Source organism: Dufourea novaeangliae, unplaced genomic scaffold (genome assembly GCF_001272555.1).
Source record: "Dufourea novaeangliae isolate 0120121106 unplaced genomic scaffold, ASM127255v1 scaffold21, whole genome shotgun sequence".
In the NCBI taxonomy this organism is placed as follows: Eukaryota; Metazoa; Arthropoda; class Insecta; order Hymenoptera; family Halictidae; genus Dufourea; species Dufourea novaeangliae.
The window spans coordinates 3,468,152-3,483,717 of record NW_015373910.1 but is presented as its reverse complement, the minus strand read 5'-3'; the positions used below and the strand labels follow the sequence as shown (position 1 = coordinate 3,483,717).

The 15,566-nt window shown below is 39.2% G+C and overlaps 2 protein-coding genes across 2 annotated transcripts; both read right to left on the bottom strand.

Annotated features, from left to right (window-relative positions):
* Window positions 1-99: 99 nt before the first annotated feature.
* On the bottom strand, window positions 100-4,237 carry LOC107194013 (luc7-like protein 3). Its single transcript, XM_015583569.1, is given in 8 exon segments — window positions 100-479; window positions 2,439-2,549; window positions 2,614-2,732; window positions 2,734-2,876; window positions 2,961-3,122; window positions 3,194-3,400; window positions 3,515-3,763; window positions 3,930-4,237. Coding segments are annotated over 7 exon segments (1,059 nt in total). The 5' UTR covers window positions 4,035-4,237; the 3' UTR covers window positions 100-479; window positions 2,439-2,475.
* Window positions 4,238-5,340: 1,103 nt separating this feature from the next.
* LOC107194124 lies at window positions 5,341-8,704 on the bottom strand. The gene is made up of 5 exons (XM_015583691.1): window positions 8,492-8,704; window positions 7,818-7,907; window positions 7,260-7,454; window positions 6,061-6,300; window positions 5,341-5,553 (listed from the first exon to the last, which is right to left on the bottom strand). The coding sequence occupies exons 1-5, from the start codon at window positions 8,702-8,704 to the stop codon at window positions 5,341-5,343; spliced, it is 951 nt and encodes a 316-aa protein (XP_015439177.1).
* Between the last annotated feature and the right edge of the window lie 6,862 nt (window positions 8,705-15,566).

Sequence of the window (15,566 nt, the reverse complement as noted above, 5' to 3'; positions counted from 1 at the left end):
CATTGGGTTTTAATTATTTTAGAAGTATTTGTACGTATTTAAAAAAAAAAATAACCTAATGCTTTCATTGCAGTACTGTTTTATTAATTTCAATTAACAATCTCACGAGTATTACAATGCAAATTATAGACAATTTACCTTGATGTCTTTGTTTTAATATGTATATACAGATAGCCTAAAAGTAACATTTGCATCAAATATGAATAAACTGCTAATAAATCTGCTTTAAACATACTTCCGATGTGTGTAACACGTCGTTTACAACGGTAATTAAGAAACGAACTTCATGGAATTTATTTTCCGTAATTAATTTAAAAACAGCGCGATGTGATGGAAAGTAACTCAGGCGCAATTGTATAAAAATCACGATTCGGTTTGAATTTGTAGATTATGCAAAATCTTTACCTTAATATTACATTAAGCAGTGTGCAAGTGAGCCTGTTGTATTGGTTACATCCCCATGGTATGTCTTCTTTCGTCTGAAAATAGACAACACATCTTTTAGAAATTGTGTTTCCAGTACTCTTTTTCTTATATTAATTTTGATTATTACCAAACACCTAGATAATGTGTATCTGTATATTATTTGTTAACTTTGCCTTAATATACGAAATAATTAAAAAAAAAAAAAAAATATCATACTTCTGTCGGCTACATGTGTGGAAAAGCAGACAATAAATTATAAACGATCATCTTCGATTGTAACATTGGAAACAGAAAGAATAACTGTCACAGTCAGTAAAAGATTCAAATAATTTAACTTCAGTAATATTCTTATCAATAATAATTTGACACTTAATGATTAATGTAGAAATTGTTGTAAGAAATGACAAGTTGAAAGTGATGTAGAAATTTTTTAAAGTAGTTTTTATGACAAAATTATGTTTTATATTGGGAATAGTATGTATAATGGAATAAATGTAACGAAATAATGAAAAAATATTCTTCCAATTGAAGTATTACAAGCACCAATGATTGTCTTTCAGGAGTAAGATTTCTTTCATCCCAATGTAACAATATAAGACGAGTTTTTGTTGAAAGCTATTATTTTTGTATTCTGTTTTGTATATCTAGTTGTTCCAAAAAGCAGATTGTTTAATGTGTGAACGATTTATTATGAGCAAACACGAATCGCACAAATGTAGTACGGGCATAAAGTATGAATCTTCTATCAAGCCGAAATGAAGGACACGGCGAAAACGAATGATATAAGATGCGATTTAAAAGGGATCTCCTCGGAGCATCATACATAATACATGATTCTATGTGACCTGTCATCTCAACCATCAAATCGATGTACAATGACGCTAAAAGATTATGATTTTCTAATTAGAAAATTACACTGAACTTCGTCCATGTCCTGTCTCTCAGAACGAAAAATAACGGAGAAAAATGCATGCAAAGGGAAGAACAATGTTCTGCATGATACATGATAAAATATTTCATGAACTTTTATGAATAAAGTTCCGAAGAATACACAGTTACTGATTTGCGACTATATGCCAACTTATAAGCCCAATTTATTCGTTGTTTCATCAATCATAGCCGGACGGCTGTTATTTTGAATGCGGTATTATATCATCTGGACTATACACGTGGATTCATTGTTCCAAATTGAATTATTAAAATTGTTCGATTGGACCTACATAACGTAACTTCCCTCACTAATTAGTAGATAGATTGCTCGTCTTTTAAACTGAATATGCTTCAATAAATTGCAATTTAGGGAATAAGGAAAGTAAGAGCAGGAGTTTGTTATCGTAATTTTAAGCGCTCGAGTATCGCTCCAAAATAAAGATCACAGTTTATCAAAATGTCTAAACTTCCTAATAAAAGGACATGTTTGGTATTATCATTCCGATATAAATACCTCAGAAATGCGTAGTAGAAGCTAGGATTGTATAGTCACAGTCACACAGGGCACTGCTGTGGCAGGTCTACGGAAGTAGGCACTGTTTCCTCCACTAAACCACTAATTTCTTTTCGATAAAAAAAGCTATTCAGTCGTTGAAATTATATAATTGATTTACCCTATGAAGACATTAGACCGATCAAAGCAAGCATAGGTATACCTTCTCCTATCTTGCTCTGTAGACAATATCTATAATACTACATGATAAAAATACCTTTCGTATGGGAACGACTTTTACTACTCCTTGCTCGACATTACCTCGATGCACCTTTTTTTCAGTGCAATGTTACATAGAGCAAGCTCGTCACTTTGAAAATTAAACGCTGTACAATCAGGTCCATATGAAATTTAGTAAGAGTGTTTCTCCGATTAATTGGCAGGACCAGAGACTGGCTCGCTGTGACTATGCCATTCTTCAAAATTACAGATAATTATCATGTATAAATTATGTGCATCTAATGAAACTCACCTGGTAAAGAACCTGTACAGTAATTGAGACGAATATGGTATATTGTTTAGTGCATACCTGGCTTACTTCTCACTCACTAACCAAACAAGAGTAGTTACTTGTGACTTCGACTTCTAGATCGATGGCGGCGACGATTGTGATGACTCGAACTTCGATGATCACGGTTTCCTGAGAGGTTAATGTAGTTTTTAGTGATACGAACTTATTAACTATCATTGTATTTGATATTTACCTTTATCTCGATGACGTCGGTGATTATCATCATCTCGATGTCTATCGTGTTTATCTCTTGATCTGCTTCTACTTCTATGTCCAGAATTTCTAAATGCAGTTACCAATAAATAATTATTGCATTTTATGCTTGTATTTAACAAACTCCCTGTCTCTGTCTCCGTCTCGTCTTCGTCTATCAAGATCTTCATTAGCACGTGCTCTTTGTTTTCTATCTTCCTCTCTTCTTTGTTCTTTTTCATCTCTTGCTTTCTCGCGTTTACTCTGCAAAAGATATATTTTTAATATTAATATTTGAAATTGCTTAATTAACTGTATACAACTTTGATATTATAAATATCAAATTACCATAATTTCCTGAAGGGCACTTTTTAACCTGGCATATCCAACGTGTTGTTTACCCATTAAATGATCATCAATTCGTTGCTGAGCATCACCAACAATAAGAAATGCACCACATACATCGCATACCTCCATTTGTTTTTCTTGCGCAGCAGCCAATTCAGCAGTCTACAACGAAATTACCTTCGTTTTTATATATTCTTGTAATGATCGATTGCACCATGAATTATAATACTTACTTGATTATAGTGACTATTGTCATTAGATTTACGGAGTGTTTCTCGTTCCTCCTTTAATTGGTCACATAATCTCATTAGGCCTTGTGCTTGTTCCACATTGCCTTGTATACCACTTTGTTCTGCCTCTTCTACCAGTTTATTAATTTTCTCAGTTAACAGAGCAATCTGTTCTTCATTTCTTTGAGTTTGCGCTGGTGTCAAAGTAGGCTAAATGAACATCAAACTTTCTTAATCTTTTCGTTACATTTGCAGTTGCAAAATATTACAAGAAAACCATTAAAATCTTCTAAGTCCAAGAAATTATTTCAAAATTGTTCTCACCGCTTCTGTTCTTCCAATAAGAGCCAACCGTTGCTTTCCCTTTATGATTTTTCTCTCAACCTCGTTCAGCATGCTCTGACAAAATCTAATAAATTCGTCCTCGTATTGTTGCTTTCTGTACGAGTATGGTGCTTTCTCAAACAATTCTCTGGCCTCATCGTCGTGTACCCGGGAACACGCACCCAAGTCAGCTCTTGTATTAACAAACAGATCGTGGGGGCAAAATTTCACTAAATACAATTTGCAAAACTGAAATAGAAAATAAACATTTTAAGATGGTGTTCGTCAACAGAAAATATGATAAACTTAAGTGGACACCACGAGCATTAGTTCTCGACGCGAACGAAGGTTCCAGGCTGTCCGTTCAGGGTTAACGATCACGCCGTCGAACAATTAATGTTTATCGGTGACGTACCTCCGGATCTTCCCAATTCAGTTCTTTAGGTTTTTCATTGGGAAGAACGTTTCGGTTTCTTCCCATAAGCTCGTCGAGTAGAGCAGCAGCAGCGGCAGCAGCCATGTTCCGAAATTTTTCCTGACCGAATGTCGTTTATCAAGGGTATACAACAGTGCCAGTAACGACTATTAGGCATACACCGTGGAAAATCTATTATTCAGTTCTCGTTGTTCACACAGAACGGGCAATAAGCGACGAAACCACGTAAATCGATTCAAACACGGAACAAATCCAAACGAACATTGAGAGACCGACGAACTGACGACACTACGTTCTAACCCCAGAAGTTTTTTACTTCTGAAAGCGGTAGTGTAGCAAACAATATGGCGGCGCCTTACACACCGAAACGTCGTAAATAGGAACTGTGAACATTCTAGATTTGCATTTGTTCGATTAAATGAAGAACGAATACTAAACAAAATTGCGACTTGTTATATATTTCTCTCTACTGTTTTTGTTTTTAATTTACGCACGGGTGGATACTTAGGAAGGATAAAATAGAAATAAGAACCCAATGTGATTCACATTGCGATGTTCTTTGCAACTGCACTTACTACGTTGTATAAAGCATAATATCCATTCCTTTTTTTATTAATAGATAAGTACATGTATCTAGATTCGATATTATTTCTCGATGAGAATTTAGAACTACATTGTTTAATTACGTTTAAGTTCTAACCTCTGTATTTGCAATACGCGTATAAACGTTTAAATGGTGATTTGACTGTTTCTCCGCTTACGCGCGCCACCTGTTCAAATTTTAATTATTGACAAACAAGTTCATATAAGTTCGCAGGCTTGATTGTAATTGCTTGTACGAATCAATACCATAATCTTCGATTATTTCGTAATATCCATGAAAGCCTAACGCGCTGTTAAAAATAACGCAATAACAATTTATTGGTCATCACTGTTACGCTAATATCGATTACGCATTACATGTTAGCATTACTCGCTTACAAACATCATTACAATTATCGCGGATCATTTGCGCCGGATACATTGGTATATAATTATCGGGCAAAATTTTACATAAACTCGGACAAATATAAATACTTCTTCGTGGTGCTGATCACTAATTGGGAAATGTTCGATCTCATTTCGATCCAAGGGATTCAACGGCGTTTCACGGATTAATGATGAATGAGAACATGGAATAATTTATATTCTACGATTAATTTCTATACCTACACAGCTATGTTCAAATAAATACAGCAAGTAATTTCCTCATTCGTTTTTGTTTTTCAATTTCGACGCGAGAATTACGATGGGATTCCAGCAAATATAGTTAACGATTTGATATATATGCAACGATGAGTATGGACGATGAATGATAATTATTTCAATTGATGCTGCCAATCAGGTATTATTACTCGTACTCCTCCTCGTCAGGTCGAACCTGAGGATACCTTCTCACGGGTTGATGCTGCGGCTGCGGGCGTCTGTTTTGAAGAGGAATGTTCACTTCCTCCGGGCTACGGAACACCTGGTTCAACGGTAAACGAAACTGTGGAAGACCCGTTGGCTGTGGACGAGCCGCGGCTGGAATACTGTTCAGTGCGGTTTGTGGGTTGGCATAGACCTGCGTAGAATTATTTTTATAATCATTTTATATATTTTTTCATCGTCAGGAGGATCGTTGTACGAATTTCGATAGTTGCAAAGGTAAAACCATACTCGTATCTTGTAAGTAGCCAGAAAATAATTACCTCAGCGATGTGTGGTAGTGTGGAGGAATCCAATAAGTATTGGAGGGAGGAAGATCAATGGACATGTACACTATGCAAGGAAGGGTTAAGGAATTTAAAGCATTGAGTAGAAGATTGCAGGGCGATGGATAATAAAAACATACGATTAGAAGAGATAGTGGAAGGAACAGAGTAATACAATGGTTAAGGAAACCAGAGACAAGGTGTCAGGCAGGAGTGAAATGAATAAAATACAAATGGTGGCTAAAAGTAGGTGGTAATTAAAGTTTAGGTATAAGTAATACGTTAGTATAGGTATAATTTAAATGTAAATTTGGGTGAGACAAATGATGGACGAATGGAAAGATTAAAAAAAAATGCATTTATCAATAGAGTCTCACCGGTGGCGATGGACGACGGATTGGCGGGGCGGTTGGTGTGATCTGATAGTCACCAACCTCGTGATCGTCAGCATGAATATCAGCGGGGAAGTATCTTTCACTGTATCTCAATGTTACATTCGGTTTTGTCTCGGCTTCCGCCAAGTTCAATGGTTTGTACAGATACTCGTTGACAAAGTGATACTGCGAGCTCTTCTTGCAATTAATGTCGCCGCTCGGTGGCATGCAGATCAGGTGAACCTGTAACAAGAAACGATAGTAAGCCTCTGAATACAGGAATCCTGTATACACGAACTTTATCGTAACTCAAATGAAATTCACAAATCTACGCAGACGCTTTATCAATCTAAAGAGCTAAATCTGAACCAGACGATAAAACAGATTTTCCAAATACTCATGTTTCGTGACAAACGTTCGAAGTTCGAGGTCCCAGGGTCCTCGAGGAGAAAGGAGTTCCGTGGTCCCGTTATTTTCATCTTTTCATCCGAGAAAACGGGCGTGGACTGATTATCCCGGAAACGTATAACGATAGCCCGCTATCAGGAAACCGATCGGGCGATTTATGATTGGCCTCGGCTGCCCCGTTCGGCTACACGGCAGACCGGAAGTGGCCGGGTGAAACCGTGAACGTAGGTATGTATATACGCGAGAGGTGAAATTTACTTATCAATGGCATTTGAGGTTGGCTAATTGTACCGGTGTAACGTGAAGTTTATTTTCGCGGGCGCTTTCACCAGACCGGGGGACCGTTTAAGAAAAAGGTTAGCGCTGGTGCGACCGTAGATCAGATCAGGTGCTTTAGCCAGGTAATTTACTACTTATTTATTTGTCTAGTCAGTTCCTTAAACGAAATTAATTTATCTCGAAGGATTAATCAGTAATGACGTATGGGGAGTCAAATCGAGGCCTACTGGGGAGAAGTTGAGGACAGGATATTGATGTTGGATGACCAACCTCCTGATTCACTGAAGACCCTAACTGATAAGTGCGAGTACGACATGATTTTTACTGATTCATTTGTTTTTGGACGCAGTAGCTGTACTACTGATAAGTAAAATTGTAAATTTGCATAAACATCCGCAGTTTAGTCATCACCTTCCTTTGCTTCTAGTTACTGACTCGACTAGTTCGATGAGGCATTCAACGGTGTTAACTCAAAGGACGTCGAGCGTGTTGAGAATTTTCGATCGATCGTTTACCTGATGGAACGTGAATCCCTCGGGACAGATCCAGGAATGCTTGGCGTTGTCCTGACAGTAATGGAATACCTCGCAGTTCAGATCCTCGTCGGCGTAATATCCGGTCTGTTTGTTCACGCAATCGAATTTACTCTGCGGCAGCAGAAGGGTCAGGCGATCGGGCTCCTCCTTTTCTTCCAATTCCTCAGCGTCGGCCTTCAACCGTAAAGTACATCCAGAGTTAAATGATACATTTCTAATAACTTCGCCAGCGAAAATTGGTTCGACCGCAAAACGATGATTACTTAATTTCTATGGTCGTGTCGGGGATCGTAATTATTCGAAAACCGTCGTTCGCGAGAAAACGAAGCGAAACGGTTACTCGTCGTTCGCGATACGATTTCTTTCGTTCGATCGTAATATTCTCGGCCATTACGCAACACGTATATTTGTACAAAACCGCGAACAATGGATGTTTCTTCGACTGCTTTCACTTACCGCGAGACAAATCGAATAATTCGATCTCTTACGATTTATTATTGGTTATTACGTGATTTTCAATTACAGACAGATGATTACCTGTGGATTTTGTGGTTGACCACGAAGACCACCCCTTGGCGGTCCGTTCACCCTGATCTGTCCTTGGTCCAACGATGGTTTACGATACAACTGCGAACAAAATATACATTTATGGCTCATTAATCGCGAAATCGATCTCTTTCGTACGTGGAACCATTCATGAAAGTTCACGCACTTGTTACGCAGCTGCGCCCAGGGAATAAACTCACGTGAGAGACGGTGCTCTTTGGGGCAACCGGTTATTTTTACGTAAGCCTTTACATAACGTGTAACGTAATATTATGTGATCCGACTTCTTTCATCGGACTGAACAATATTCGAAATCGGAGCAGGATCGGAAAGCGAGAATGTTCGAAGCGAAAGGAAAAAAAAAGGTATCGTAAATTGGAGCAACTTTTACTCAGTCAGAATACCTTCGTCCCCCCAATGTCAGAAAATGATCATTTTCGATTTTGCAGCTCTGAAAATTGTTGAACACAGGTGATTCTTATGTGAAAAGGTATTTTACATAAAAATACCTGCCAAAGGGCTACGCAAATATATGCGTGCCTGTTATTTTTTGTTATTATGTAAATTCGAATAAGTTAAATTTGAATAAAAAACCATGAAACGCGTCTACGAAATGCACAAAGTCAAAAAGGGCCTCAGTAGATAATTTCGATCTCGTCACTTACAGATTGCTGGCTACCAGGGTTCCTGTACGCTGGCGTAGGTGTGGGCGTCACGATATTATCCTCGTAACTGTTATCACGGAATCCTTGAGCAGCGGTAGCATAAAGTGGTCCCAGGCTGGAGGGTTTGCCAGGATATGGTACTCTTCCATCCAAATCGTAGGAGTTCTGCGCCGCCGCGGTGGCAGCCAACGCAGCTAGACACAGCCACAACATCCTGGAAAAAGGAAAATTCTGTGTGAGTTCCAGTGACTGGTCCGTGAATAAATTTTTATTATCTAGAACTACACGCTCGATGCACTTTCTCGAGCATGAGAGGTGAAACAACGGATTACAGGTGGACGTACGCTTGAGGGAAAGTGACCTTGACTATTGGTATCATCCATAATGGCGATGGAATCGAAGTGGAAAGTAATGATATATCGTTGGGGATCAATGCTAAACGGGGATTCACCTTGCGATAAGTGAAACCTGGCGATCGTCTTGATATCGATTAATTGGCTTTATTAGCCCGTAAACGGAACATACACGGTTATTTCTTACTTAGAGAGCCTTGGCAGCTGACGCTTTCATCTTATGCTTTTATGTACGTTTCTTCATGTAATGGAAATATTACTTTTACAGATTAGGAAGTAATGCTACGTATGTGTAAGAGTGTATTTCAAAGTCGGGAGCTTATGCTAAAGTAGTTAATAGTTCGAACCATATCATTTTTTTAAGCGTCACTTTTCAAGGGTTTAGGAAAATATTGATTCATCTTTCTTAGAGCGCTGTTATTTTGTCACCCACTAATTAAAGTGAACAATATGAAATACAGATACTGTAAGTTGGGGTAACTTTGACTCAATTAGGGGTAACTTTGTTCCAATATCAGAAAATGATCTGGATTTTCGATTTTTCAACTCTTTTGTTAGTATTTTTACGTGAAATATAAAAATATTAACTTTTCACAGAAAAATCAATTTAACAAATTTGCAGAGCTGCGAAATCGAAAATGTCCATTTTCTGACTTGGGACAAACTCACACTGACTAATTGTAAGTCAAAGTTCCCCAAAGTCACGGTACATAATAAGATTTTAAATAAAATTCGAAATATACGTTTCCTTGTCCCATCTGTGCCGTATTATCCTTCTAAACACACCAGGGATTACAAATGTACAATCCAAGCGCACGTGCTCATAATTTCATCCTAATGATTGCAAATTATCCTCGACCTGTCTGCAAGATTTACGAGATCCATTATGGTAGTTGAACGATTAAAAGCGACGTCGCGGTTTCACCGTTGAAAATAAAAACGCCCGTAGAAAAGAGAATCGGTTGGAAAGGGAAGGACGCGCGAGTCACGTCTTGGAAAAAGTGATATACCTCGCGGTGATTAGCGAATCGCAGTCGCAGCTGTTCTCCGTGCAAGTGTGCCGGAGAGTACCTACACGGCGTGTAATGCCGATGACCCAGAATATTCGAGGGAAACAGGGCCACGGAGAAATGCGGTGAAATGTCGTAATCGTATTCCGAAACCTGTGAATGTGCACGATCTCTTCTCGAATTTTTAACGTCGCGGATAATCCAGTTGGTACAGTCGACTCCCGACTGAAAAATGGAATCAATTTGCAACGATCTATCTACACGCGGATAAACTAATTGAGGGAAAAAGAAGTTGCTAATTTACGAGGCAATAAAATTAAGTGAAATCCCGTTTTTACAGACCGAATAACTTGTTTGAATGTAATCTGGGGAAAGTAACGATCGTCTATTCGAAAATTGATCTCCTTAGGGGATAAGCACTTTGCCCTGGGTTGCAGAAAAAGTGGAGAAAATTATTGGGTTTTATTGTGTCAAAAATGATTGTAATTGCTTAGTTGATCACTTACGGTATGCATACATTAACGTCAGCGATCTATTGGGTTAGTGGAAAAGCAATTTTGTTTTCGCGTATTTATGTAAAATTGACTGAATTGTTAACGCAGGGAATAATGTCATTGGATAATTGCAATGGGGGAAATTAGATTATTAATTATATAAGTTGGTGCTATTTAAAGCCTGTTGTTTTCTTTTGAATCGCGGATTTTATACATTCATCGCATATACGATTATTTACAACTCGGTGGCTTAAAAAGTTTGTTAAATTCCAATGAAGTTTTCATATTATTTGTAACCTGATAGAATCCCTAATAAGATAAATATGGATCTATTCGACTTCAGTGTCCATAAATTATTTCATAAAAATCTATTAGGTATACAAATTAATTCGTTGCCTTCTCTTCATAGATTTGTTGTTTATTTACTATATTATTACTAAAATATTCCCCGCCACTTTTTACACATTTACGCCATTTATCGAGCAGTGGAAGAATCCCTTCTCGAAAGATAATGGCAGTTTTGAGCCAATAATTAATTGTGGAGCCACGAATTAATTTGTATACCTAAATTATTTGCATAAACTTCCGCAGTCTAGTTATAAACATTCCATATATATATAATGAAGTAGCTTTGTGAACATATTATATTAACTATGTCAAGGACACTAAAATCGAACCAATTACAAAAACAGGCCTCCATTTGCGATCCTTAGGGGGACATACATTAAAATAGAAACTGCATTTTATAAAAGCAGTTTGTCTTTATACTTTCTACGTGATGTTCGCAAGGACAGTTTCGTCCAATGAAACATCGCCAGCGCAGAATTTATACAGCATCTCAATATTTGGTCTCTGGCGGCGACTCATTGTTTGCCTCGAAAGAAAGACAACGGGGGTTCACACTTCTATCGACGATTGCCGTGGAAAGCACCACACTTTCTAAGTGCGTAAAACACGGACAGCGGTTTCACGATCCACTGAAGACATCTCGTTCGTGACGGTGATGATGTATCGCGGGGAGATCCGTAGCTTTCGATAAATTTGAAAGGCTCGCGAGCCGCGAGAGTGGACCTCCCGGGTGTCGTTAGATCTCTCGTTGATCGAAAGAAACGCTTCTGTTGAGCGTGACAAAAGCGACAGACGGTGGAAAAAAAAACGGGCACCGTTTGGGATCTAGCAACGTAAAAACGAAATAACTTCTCGATGCGCAACGTAATCCGGATCGAAACCCTTTTTTACTCGCCTACGGATCGATGTCCCCGTCATTTTCTATCTCGACACGAAAGTGAACCAGCGCAGAGATTTAACCCTTTAACGCTGGTTGACGAGTATACTCGTCCAGATAGCACTTGACGTCCAGTGTCGCCTTGAAGTCGGCTTAAAGGCGCCTTAGATCGAAAATAGCCGTAAAATGGGCGTTTTCAAGACGTCGTGTGAAAATCGGCATTTTTTTGGGTAATGACGAGTATACTCGTCATGTGAAAAAATAAAATACCTTTAGCTATACAAATGGAAATTTGAGTAAAAATTGAATTAAGTTTCTATTAACAACACTTGTTACATTAATGAATTTCGGAAGAATAAAATTATTGTTCTAATTTGTAATATTTGCCATTTTGTTAGAAGTTGATTCGCAGTAGGTGCATTCACTTTATGTTTTCGACGAGTATACTCGTCATCGATTGATTTTAATTACGCACGCAGATATACATAACAATATCCCACCATTACAGGGTTAAAAATGAGATCTACAGATTTAAAGATCTAAAGATTTCCTGAAACAGGTGGCAAAGGTCGAAGGTAATCCAGGTTTTTCCACGCTTAACGAGGCAGTTTACGCAACAGTACCCGTTTCTGGGATCACTGGGGAGCCATCGCGCCGTTTTAGTCGCGATTTTCTCGATTAACCTGTCCATTTAAAGAACAAAGTGGTTAACCATTGGCACCGGGGCAAGACACGGAAAAATGTGGTTGTCGCTCTTAATGAGGAGCCTGCCTTTACTTAGGCGTAAACCGGCCGGTAACCGGCCCCGGATCGTTACGAAGCGGGGCGACGGGGACTCGATCGGTAGCCCGAGTGAAAGTGAGAGGGGTCCCTTGCGTGTAAAAATGGCACCAAGCGAGAAAAATGGGAACGTATCTGTATCGGGTGTTGCGAATTGAATTATGGTGTAAGCGCATGCAGATCGCGAAACAATATCGTTCAAGGCTCGTCCGTTGAAAGGACAAGGAGGGTGTTCGTCACGAGGATCCATCGGAAACTCGATCGAGGGGGGGTCACCTCTTCGCGTTCCGTTTCTGTGTTACACGAGTTTCTCGTGTTCCAATGATCGAGAAAACCACGGAGATGTTCTTTATACGTTACAGACATCGCCAGGAGAATAGTTAGCTAGTTTTTTTTACGACAAAATGTTCATTTCCAGAATCTTGATTTTTAATTTATACCTCGAAGTTTGGTATTTTCATGAATAAAATGATGAGGGCGAAGAGGATCGATCTGTTAAAAAATAAGTCACTGAGCTATTGGCATTCCAAAATTTTTGTTCTACTTTTAGACTAGAAATACCGACAATGAGCGTATGTGTACAGGATATCCTCGATGAGTGTTCGAAGGCTTCTCGACACTGACAAAGAGAGGTCCCCAAGTGTAATGCTGATTAATGCTTTTGGTAATACTTACTGATAATTGCTTTTTAATGAGGTTTAGCACAGGGATAGAGCTTGGAATTCTGAAACGAATGGTACCTGTTTCAGCCACATATGGCGATTAGATTATGAAATATTTAATGTTCAGTGCCGAGGAGTTTTCAATCACTCATCAAGGATTTACGGTATTTATTTTTATCTAAAATAGAGAGCGGTGGAAAACAAACGCGACGATGAGGGCTAAGTTTGAGCGATCGGAATAAGTTTCACAACGGAAGTTTTGTGTTTCCATGTCGAGGCGTGTCCTTTCTTTCGATAAAATTACAGATGGCGGTCGCTGGCAGCTGATCCAGAGGGGTTTCTCGAGGCGGCGCCCAAAGAAAGCAATTGCATAATGAAAAAAGAGATAGTTGCCCGGTAACTACAAACGAGGGGAAACACGGCCGTATAATATAATCAGTGGAGGGCACACGTAACTGGTCGGCCGGTTCCCCCGTGCTCATAAGGAAATCTGGAGTAACGTTTTATCGCCGAGACATTTTTCCCCAGGGTAGACCAAAGCCTGCGGTATAATATCCGACGTATTAACCTTTTACTCTCGTGTATCGAGCCGTGACAAACTAGGTGGTCCAGAATTTTAAGTATCCGATATATCCGCAGACTTTCGTCCTTCAGGATCAAGTATCTAGGTTATGTAATATCCCTGTCCTCGAGCAAATTGCATACTTCAATTTTTGTTCTATTTGTTGCTTGAATTTAAGATGCTTATTTTTATCACGATTGTAACTACAGTTAAGAATAATGGATCGATCTGTTAACCAGATGGGTTAACTCGCTATTCTATTCATTTTTTTGCAATTTAATTCCAACTTATTACAGACTCGTCTCGATTATCGTCTAGCTTGTTCTACGCGATTATTGTCCAAGCGTCATCCCCATCACTGAGGGGGAGGGGGCGTGGAATCTGTCAAGCGCATACTTCGTTGCTCCGCTGCTTTAGCGCCCAAGAAACAAATTTACGAGGGTCTGAAGCATTTCTCCCTACAAGATTATTGTCACGGCGCGGACCCGAGTTCGGGACGATAATCGAGACGAGTCTGTATATACAATCGACTCCATCTTCCGACTATTTCAAACTTTTAATATACTTTAAATTTGTTCCTGTTTGAGTATATCACATCTTCTAAATTATGGTCTTCTATTTTATTTATTTTATTTATTGTATATAGTTCTTGCCTTTCGCCTTGGACGACCTTCCGGTTTACTATTACATGAATATTGCACTTTCATGGTCTTCTATTTTCTATCTAAAGAGTAACACCGTAGTGTTCTTATTCCTTTTCGAAATAAAGGATCAGTGAGTTAATCTGTTAACCTTGATTCAATTAAATTTTCGTCCGCTGCAGACATGCAGATCCCTACATGACAAAATAATTTTTGCAATCTTCAAAAACTACCCGATTTTAAATGACTGAATCCATAGATTTCATATGAATTTCCTATTCGGGCCATCGTCTTAAATACCACTAATCGATCTAGGTGGTGCAACTAAAAATTCAACAAATTCCTCGACACAGTTCCTGATCGCCCTCGCACAACCGGTTTCTTTTCCCGCTTCTATGGCACGTGCCGCAATCCCTGCTCCACCATGCATAACGACGTTAATCCCGCGAATTTTTGCCCGTCGATCTATTCCGCGCCTCGAGTAGATACAGGTACTACTCGAATCGTTTTATTTTTCTACTCGTTTAATCGCACTGAAATTTCCTCGAAACCGTCACCTTACCATTCGCACGATCAAGGAACACTCGACGGATAACACAGGAGAAAAGATCAAGAAATAAAGAATAATGAATCTCGCGGCTCCGGGACGCAGCACTGTCACTGTACTCGTCGTCGATCACTCATCTCACGTTCAGATTCTTTTTTTTCTTTTTTCTCGAAAAACGTACTTCTCACCCCCTCCCCACTTACCTGTCAAACGGACCAAGGTAGAGGAGCAACAGCACGACGAACCGATTGACAACGCGCGAGCTTTATCTTGGCCGGCCGGTTCCTTCATTCTCTTATATAGCGTCCCTCGCTGAAAGTTACCTCCTCCAGGTAATATCTGGATACGCTATGGGGGCAGTGGGAGACCATTGGTGGATACGTAACGCGGGTACATACAAGCTGCTCGCCGAAAACTCTGGCCCACGGAGCCGTCGAACAATGGACACGTGGTTCCATCGGTGTCCTAAATGTGACAGGCAAAAAATTGTAATCGTGACTGTCGTTCATCGACCACGTAGCTTCGACCGGTACAATTATGTGTGCAAGGTGTGGTAGAACGTGTTCGATGGGATGCTTGTAATTTAACTTCGAGATGAAGCGAGATGCGAGTATGGTGGTCCCGATAATAAATGATGGCTACAGAGGAGGCAAGGAGTTGTGTAATATTTTTGTGAATGGAGCTGATTGTATGTGGTGTTCTTTCACGTAGTACAGAGGTGAAATAAGTTTCACTGTGTTTTATTTCCGAAGGAAAAAACACAAACAGGGTGAAGGACGTAGGTACATACACTGTCGACGA

Excerpts from the sequence above, each read along its gene's own strand:
- LOC107194124 (XM_015583691.1), bottom strand. The coding sequence starts at position 8,704 with ATGTTGTGGCTGTGTCTAGCTGCGTTGGCTGCCACCGCGGCGGCGCAG. Across the intron at positions 7,908-8,491 it reads ACCCTGGTAGCCAGCAATCT|TTGTATCGTAAACCATCGTT; the intron begins GTAAGTGACGAG and ends TTTTGTTCGCAG. Across the intron at positions 7,455-7,817 it reads GTCAACCACAAAATCCACAG|GCCGACGCTGAGGAATTGGA; the intron begins GTAATCATCTGT and ends TTACGGTTGAAG.